The sequence below is a fragment of the Colobus angolensis genome, unplaced genomic scaffold (assembly GCF_000951035.1).
Source record: "Colobus angolensis palliatus isolate OR3802 unplaced genomic scaffold, Cang.pa_1.0 Scaffold494, whole genome shotgun sequence".
Taxonomy (NCBI): domain Eukaryota; kingdom Metazoa; phylum Chordata; class Mammalia; order Primates; family Cercopithecidae; genus Colobus; species Colobus angolensis.
The window spans coordinates 36,729-45,395 of record NW_012118421.1 but is presented as its reverse complement, the minus strand read 5'-3'; the positions used below and the strand labels follow the sequence as shown (position 1 = coordinate 45,395).

At 44.2% G+C, this 8,667-nt stretch overlaps 1 protein-coding gene across 1 annotated transcript in view; it reads left to right on the top strand.

The window, feature by feature from the left end:
• SNX6 (sorting nexin 6) overlaps positions 1-8,667 on the top strand; it is a 78,920-nt gene that overhangs the window by 33,688 nt on the left and 36,565 nt on the right. The window contains exon 7 of the mRNA XM_011959461.1: positions 3,075-3,180. Within this exon, the coding sequence (XP_011814851.1) occupies positions 3,075-3,180 (106 nt within the window). The remainder of the gene's footprint in view (positions 1-3,074; positions 3,181-8,667) is intronic.

The following is an 8,667-nucleotide window of genomic DNA, read 5'->3' as shown; positions in this document are numbered from 1 at the left end:
TGATCTGCCCACCTTGGCCTCCCAAAGTGCTGGGATTACAGGCTTGAGCCACCGCGCCCAGCCCTTTTTTTTTTTTTTTTTTTTTGAGACGGAGTCTTGCTCTCTCGCCCAGGCTGTAGTGCAGTGACATGATCTCGGCTCACTGCAAATTCCGCCTCCCAGGTTCACGCCATTCCCCTGCCTCTGCCTGCCATGTAGCTGGGACTGCAGGCGCCCGCCACCACGCCCAGCTTTTGTATTTTTAGTAGAGACAGGGTTTCACTGTGTTGGCCGGGATGGTCTCAATCTCCTTACCTCGTGAGCTGCCTGCCTTGGCCTCCCAAAGTGCTGGGATTATAGGTGTGAGCCACCGCCCCAGCTGAAAACACCTGTATTTTTCTTAATGATGTTCTAAAAATGGTACAAGAGTTGATTTATCTGAAGATTCTTACCATTAAAATATGAGAACAATGTTTCTATTATTAAGCAAATACTAGGAAAAAAAGAATGCTGCTTTGTCATCATTGCCTGTTTTTATAGACATAATAAAATCGGTGTGTAGAGTACTATTTGATTTATACTCTGATTTTTCAGAGACAGGTCAGTGGATACTTAGTGCATGTGCTGTGGCTGCTTTCCAATAAGGACTCAGCTTACTTCCATTTGATGCTGCTTATGCATTAATATCAACCATTTTTCTTAGCCATTAAATGTAAACCACTATGTTGATTATAATTTTGATAATTTTATTAATAGAATAATAACATTTTTGAACACTTATACTGTGTTGATTGGTAGCCCACATTTTCTTGTGTAATCTTCACAACGACCCTGCCAATTTTATCCACATTGTTACAATTAAGAAAACTGGCCCGGCGCCGTGGCTCACGCCTGCAATCCTAGCACTTTGGGAGGCCAAGGCGGGCGGATCACCTGAGGTTGGGAGTTTGAGACAAGCCTGGCCAACATGGAGAAACCCTGTCTCTACGAAAAATACAAAATTAGCCAGGCATGATGGCTCATGCCTGTAATCCTAGCTACTCGGGAGGCTTCTGAGGCAGGAGAATCGCCTGAACCCTGGAGGCAGAGGTTGCAGTTAGCCAAGATTGTGCCATTGCACTCTAGCCTGGGCAAAAGAGCAAGAGAGAGAGAACTGTTACATATGAATTATGAATTTTATTTTAATATTTATTTTTTATTTTATTTTGTGTTTTGAGACAGGGTCTTGCTCTGTTGCCTTAGGCTGCTGTGCAGCCCCAGTCTCGGCTCCCTGCAACCTCTGCCTCCCAGGCTCAGACGATCCTCCCACTTCAGCCTCCCAAGTAGCTGGAACTATAGGTGCATGCCACCGCACCCAGCTAATTTTTGTATTTTTTGTAGAGACAGTTTCTCCATGTTGCCCAGGCTGAACTCCTGGGCTCAAGTGATCTGCCTACCTCGGCCTCCCCAAAGTGCTGGGATTACAGGTGTGAGCCACTGTATCCAGCTGAATTACAGCTTTCAATGACATTTTGTCAGTATTGACTTGCTGCTTGTGTTCTGTTGATACTGGTCTCCAATTATATCCTATCAGCTGATGCTTTTTCATTTAATTATTGGTAATGTACAAGGGGGTAAAATACTATTAATTTCGTTTTTGTGCCAGGTGCAGTGGCTCACTCCTGTAATTCTAACACTGGGAGGCTGAGGCAGGTGGATCACTTTAACTCAGGAGTTTAAGACCAGCCTGGGCAACATGACAAAACCCTGTCTCTACAAAAAATACAAAAATTATCTTGGCGTCGTGGCATGTACCTCTAGTCCCAGCTACTTGGGATGCTAAGTCAGGAGGATTGCTTGAGCCAGGGAGTTTGAGGCTGCAGTGAGCCATGTTTGCACCACTGTAGTCCAGCCTGGATTACAAAGCAAGACTCTGTCTGAAGATAATAATAATAATTTTTATTTTTAATGTATAGCTAGCTTTGTTTCAAGAAAAAAGATTGAAGACAGTGGTTAATCGTATTATTGCTCTCAGATAGTTTGGCCAGGTTCCTCAGTGCGGTCAGAAAGGGCCTTAATGACTAAGGCTAGGCAGCTTTCAGGAATGGCCAGTAGAATACGTAACAGGCCAAGAAAAATAGATTTTCACTTCTGTCCACCAGAATTGTTTTCTTTTTCCTTAAAAACAATTGATCACTTATGCTGGCAATAGTATGTTTACTGAAGAGGCAAAATTGTAGAGGCAGATCACAAATAAGTACACCATGAGCCAAGTGCGGTGGCTCATGCCTGTAATCCCAGCACTTTAGCACTTTGGGAGGCCGAGGCGGGCAGATCACTTGAGGTCAGAAACTTGAGACCAGTCTGGCCAACATGGCGAAACTCTGTCTCTACTGAAAAATACAAAAATTAGGCTGGGCGTGGTGGCTTACATCTAATTCCAGCACTTTGGGAGGCCGAGGCGGGTGGATCACGAGGTCAGGTGTTCGAGACTAGCGTGACCAACATGGTGAAACCCCGTCTCTACTAAAAATACACACAAAAAAATTAACTGGGCGTGGTGGCTTGCGCCCGTAGTCTTAGCTACTCAGGAGGCTGAGGCAGGAGAATCGCTTGAACCCAGGAGGTAGAGGTTGCAGTGAGCCAAGATCGCGCCACTGCACTCCAGCCTGGTGACAGAGCGAGAGACTCCGCCGAAAAAAAAAAAATAGCTGGGTGTAGTGGTGTGCACCTGTAGTCCCAGCTATTGGTACGCCGAGGCAGGAGAATCACTTGAACCTGGCAGGCAGAGGTTGCAGTGAACCAAGATCATGCCACGGCACTCCAGCCTAGGCGACAGAGTGAGACTCCATCTCAAAAAAAAAAGAGTACAGTATGTGAACTTGGACCTATTTGGGGAGCACTAAGCCTTCAGTTACAAAATCATAGAAGATTTCTTATTTGATAGATAGAAATACATGTCTATTAAAGTCTTGGTGAAATTAGTAGAATAACATCTGACTATTAGAGGATAGCTGTGCTATTTTACTGATAATCTTTTGTATTTATAAAGTTATTTACATATTAAACTAAAGCAAGTAAGTGGAAAAAGTTTATATTTTCTTTTGGTCTTGTAGGATGTAGATGATTTCTTTGAGCATGAACGAACATTTCTTTTGGAATATCATAACCGAGTTAAGGATGCATCTGCTAAATCTGATAGAATGACAAGATCCCACAAAAGTAAGATTTTTCTGTGGTTAAAGCTTATATCTTTTAATGGAATAAAGTTCATATTATAGTTTGAAAAAGTCTTAATATAGAGCAGTAGTTCTCAAACTGTAGTCTGTTGGAGTCTAGGCTCCATGGCTCTTTTATAGTGAGCCTGTGAGGTCAAAACTATTTTCAGCTGGGCACAGTGGCTCACGCCTGTAATCACACTTTCGGAGGCTGAAGTGGGAGGATCACTTCATTTGAGCTCAGGAATTCAAGACCAGCCTGAGCAACAGAGTAAGACCCTGTTTGTATTGCACCAGCCTAATACAAAAAATAAAATTAGCCAGACGTGGTGGCCCATGGCTGTGGTCCCAGCTACTAGGAAAGCTAAGGTGGGAGGATGCCTTGGGCCTGGGAGGTCGAGGCTGCAGTGAGCTGTGGTCAGTCGTACCACCACACTCCAGTCTGGGTGACAGAGTGAGACTGTCTAGACAACAAAACAACAACTATTTTTATAATGATACTGTGATAGTTTTTGCCTTTTTCACCATGTTGACATTTACACCGATGATGGATAAAGCTGCTGCAGCATAATTACGTACAAATCGAGGCAATGGCAACAAACTGGACTAGTAGTGGGCTAGTAGTCTCTATATTCTTTCCTGCCATGCACTTGCTTTTTTTTTTTTTTTGAGACGGAGTCTCTATCGCCTAGGCTGGAGTGCAGTGGCGCGATCTTAGCTCACTGCAACAACCTCTGCCTCCCAGGGTCAAGCAATTCTCCTGCCTCAGTCTCCCAAGTAGCTGGGATTACAGGCGCCTGCCACCGCGCCCGGTTAATTTTTGTGTTTTTGGTAGAGATGGAGTTTCACCATCTTGGCCAGGATGGTCTTGAACTCCTGACCTCATGATCTACTCGCCTTGGCCTCCCAAAGTGCTGGGATTACAGGTGTGAGCCACTGCACCCAGCCACTTGCAATTTTTTAAAAATGTGACTTTCACTTAAGAATGACCTTAATGAAACAGTAAAAATTGATTGTAATCTCTACCCTTGAGTATACATTTTAAAATATTCTGAGTGATGAAATAGGAGGTATGCATAAAGCACTTTGGCTACATACTCGAGTGTGATGGTTCTGTAGGAAAGCATTTTAATGATTGAGTTGTGATTGAACTAGCTAATTTTTTCATAGAACACTACTTTTACTTTAAAGAATGACTGATAGACAAACTATGTTTATGAATATTTGGCAAATGTTTTCTCAAAAATCAAGTAATTGTTTAAATTAGAGGAACCTGACCAAAAAAAAAAATCAGTTATTTCAAGGAAAACAAAGATAGTATTTGTTGCCAATGAAAAGTCAAGCTTCAAGTGATAATTAGAATTTTGGAAAACTTTATATCTGTCACCATGAGCTTACTTCCCAATAGATACTGGACTAGTAGTCTCAAATTCTTTCCTGCCATGCACTTGCAGTTTTTTTTTTTTTTTTGAGACGGAGTCTCTGTTGCCCAGACTGGAGTGCAATGGTGCGATCTCGGCTCACTGCAACCTCTGCCACCCAGGTTCAAGCAATTCTCCTGCCTCGGCCTCCCAAGTAGCTGAGATTACAGGCGCCTGCCACTGTGCCCAGCTAGATGGGCCAATTGAAGACCTATATAGAGATTGATAGTGTTACTAGTGAATGTGATTTTTTAAAAATTGTACATTTAAGTGCGTCACCACTTAGAACATCTGCATAATTCATTGGACCAATGTTTTCTAAATGGCTAAGTACGTAATGCTACAAAATCATGTATGTAAAAGAACCACTCAAAGTGCAAAATAGACCAGTGAGGTTTTTTTTTAACAGCTGTGTTGAGTGTAATTGATATCAGTAAGCTGCAGTAGTCAAAATGTACAGTTTGGTAAGTTTTGACATGTGTGAAATCCTTACCACAATCAAAATAATGATCACACACATCACCCCCAAAGGTTTCTTGTGGCCCTTTGAAATCTCTCCGTCCCGCCCTATTCCCAGTTAGCCACTGGTCTGCTTTTTGTCACTATAGATTAGTTTGTGTTTTCTAGTATTTTATATAAATTGAATCATACAGTATGTATTCTTTATTGTTTAGCTTTGAAACTCAAAAAACTATTTTGAGATTCATCCAAGCTGTTGTGTTCATTGATAGTTCATTTCTTTTTGTTGCTAAGTAATGTTCCATTGAATGGATATACAAAAATTATTTGTTGGCCGGGCACAGTGGCTCAAGCCTGTAATCCCAGCACTTTGGGAGGCCGAGACGGGTGGATCACGAGGTCAGGAGATCGAGACCATCCTGGGTAACACGGTGAAACCCCGTCTCTACTAAAAATACAAAAAACTAGCCAGGTGAGGTGGCGGGCGCCTGTAGTCCCAGCTACTGGGGAGGCTGAGGCAGGAGAATGGCATAAACCCGGGAGGCGGAGCTTGCAGTGAGCTGAGATCCAGCCACTGCACTCCAGCCTGGGCGACAGAGCGAGACTCCGTCTCAAAAAAAAAAAAAAAAAAAATTATTTGTTTCTAGCTTTGGCTGTTACAGATACAATTTATGTGAGCCATTTGTATATAACTCTTTATGTGGACATGCTTTCTTTCTCTTGGGTAATACCTAGAAGTAGAATGCCTGAGTCATGTGGTAAATGAATATTTAACTTTTTAAGAAACTACCACATTTTTTTTCCACAATGATTGTACCATTTTGCATTTCCAAGAGCAGGGCATGAGAGTTCCAGTTGCTCCACATCTTTGCCAACAAAGGTAGTCAGTCTTTTTATTTTTCCCAGTGGAATTTGAAGTCTTTTTTAACTTTATTCAAGTAGGTCAGTGGTGGTAACTCAGTGTGCTTTAGATTTGTATTGTCCTAATGACTGTTGAGGTTCAACATCTTTTCTTTTTCTTGTGCCTTCCTTCAGCTTTACTCTTTCTTTTTTTTTTTTTTGAGACGAAGTCTTGCTCTGTCACACAGGCTACTGGAGTGCAGTGGCGCAATCTCGGCTCACTGCAAACTCCACCTCCTGGGTTCACGCCATTCTCCTGCCTCAGCCTTCCCAAGTAGCTGGGACTACAGGCTCCCACCACCACACCTGGCTAATTTTTTGTATTTTTAATAGAGACAGGGTTTCAGCATGTTATCCAGGATGTTCTTGATCTCCTGACCTCGTATTCTGCCTGTCTCAGCCTCCCAAAGTGCTGGGATTACAGGCGTGAGCCACCGTGCCCAGCCCCAGCTTTATTGTTTTTTGTATTTTGTTTTTTTTTGAGACAGGGTCTTGCTCTGTCACCCAGGATCAGTGTATTGGTGCAAACATGGCTCACTGCAGCCTCAATCGATCCTTCCACTTCAGCCTACCGAGTAATTGGGACCACAGGCATGCGCCACCATGCCTGGCTAATTGTTGTTGTTGTTGAGGTGGTAGAGACAGGGTCTTGCTACGTTGCTCAGGTTGGTCTTAAACTCCTGGACTCAAGCAGTCCTCTCACCTTGGCCTCCCAAAGGGCTGGAATTACAGGCATGAACCACCAAACTCCTTTTTTTTTTTCTCCCTAGACGGAGTCTCACTCTGTCATGCAGGATGGAGTGCAGTGGCACGGTCTCAGCTCACTGCCACCCCTGTCTCCTGGGTTCAAGTGATTCACATGCCTCGACCTCCCCAGTAGCTGGGATTACAGGTGTGCACTACCACGCCTGGCTAATTTTTGTATTTTTATTAGAGATGGGGTTTTGCCATGTTGCCCAGGCTGGTCTTGAACTCCAGGTTTGAAGTGATCCGCCCAACTCAGCCTCCCAAAGTGCTGGGATTACAGGTGTGAACCACTGTGCCCAACTTTATTCTTTATCAAAGTTGTTTTTGACCCCTCTTAGAATCTTTATGTTTTCTTTGTTTTGTTTTGTTTTGCTTTGCTTTTTGTTTTTGCTTTTGTGAGACAGAGTCTCACTCTGTTGCCCCGGCTGGAGTGAGTGGCACAATCTCGGCTCACTGCAACCTGCACCTGCTGGGTTCAAGCAATTCTCCTGCGTCAGCCTCATGAGTAGCTGGGATTACAGGTACTTGCCACCAAGCCTGGCTAATTTTTGTATTTTCAGTAGAGAGGGGGTTTCACCATGTTGGCCAGGCTGTGGTCTCAAACTCCTGACCTCAGGTGATCTGCCCACCTTGGCCTCCCAAAGTGCTGGGACTACAGGCGTGAGCCACCAGCCCTAGCATCTTTATACTTTTTCCTTTTTTTCAGACAGAATCTCACTCTGTCACCAAGACTGGAGGCTGGAGTGCAGTGGCGTGATCTTGGCTCGCTGCAACCTCCGCCTCACAGGTTCAGGCAATCCTCGTGCCTCAGCCTCCCGAGCAGCTGGGACTACAGATGCACGCCACCACACCTGGTTAATTTTTGCATTTTTAGTAGAGACAGAGTTTTGCCATGTTGGCCAGGCTGGTCTCGAACCCTTAACTTCAAGTGATCCACCCACCTCGGCCTCCCAAAGGAGGGAGTGGTTACAGGTGTGAACCCACCACCCTCAACCCTAGAATCTTTATATTTTCATAGAAATTTTAGAATCAGCTTTCTTTTTCTACACAAGTGGCTGCTGGAATTTTGGCTGGGATTGTGTAGCTTCTATAGATTAATTTGAAGAGAATTGACATCTTAACAACATTGATCCTTCTGGTACATTAATATAGCATATTTCCACTGAGTTGGGTCTTTGTTAATTTATCTCAGCAGTGTTTTGTAGTTTTCATTGTGTAGATCTTATACATCTTTAGTCAGATTGGTTCTTGACTATTTGGTTTTTGATGCTATTATAAATGTTGTGTTTTATTAAGCTGAAGACAGTGACTCAGACCTGTAATTTCAGCACTTTAGGAGGCTGAGGTGTTTGGATCGCTTAAGACCAGCCTGGGCAACATGGTGAAACCCAGTCTTTGCAAAAAATAGGCCAGGCGTGTTGGCTTACGCCTGTAATTCCAGCACTTTGGGAGGCTGAGGCAAGCGAATCACCTTAAGTCAGGAGTTCGAGACCAGCCTAGCCCACATGATGAAACCCCATCTCTGGCTGGGCGCAGTGGCTCACACCTGTAATTCCAGCACTTTGGGAGGCCAAGGCAGGCAGATCATGAGTTCAGGAAATCGAGACCATCCTGGCTAACATGGTGAAACCCTGTCTCTACTAAAAATACAAAAATTTAGCCGGGCGTGGTGACAGGCACCTGTAGTCCCAGATACTCGCGAGGCTGAGGCAGGAGAATGGTGTGAACCCAGGAGGCAGAGCTTGCCGTGAGCCGAGATTGAGCCACTGCACTCCAGCCTGGGTAACAGAGCGAGACTCCGTCTCAAAAAAAAACCCCATATCTGCTAAAAATACAAAAATTAGCTGGGCATAGTAGCGTGCCCCTGTAGTCCCAGCTACTCGAGAGGCTGAGGCATGAGAATTGCTTGAACTCGGGTGGTAGAGGTTGCAGTGAGCCAAGACCCTACCACTGCACTCCAGCCT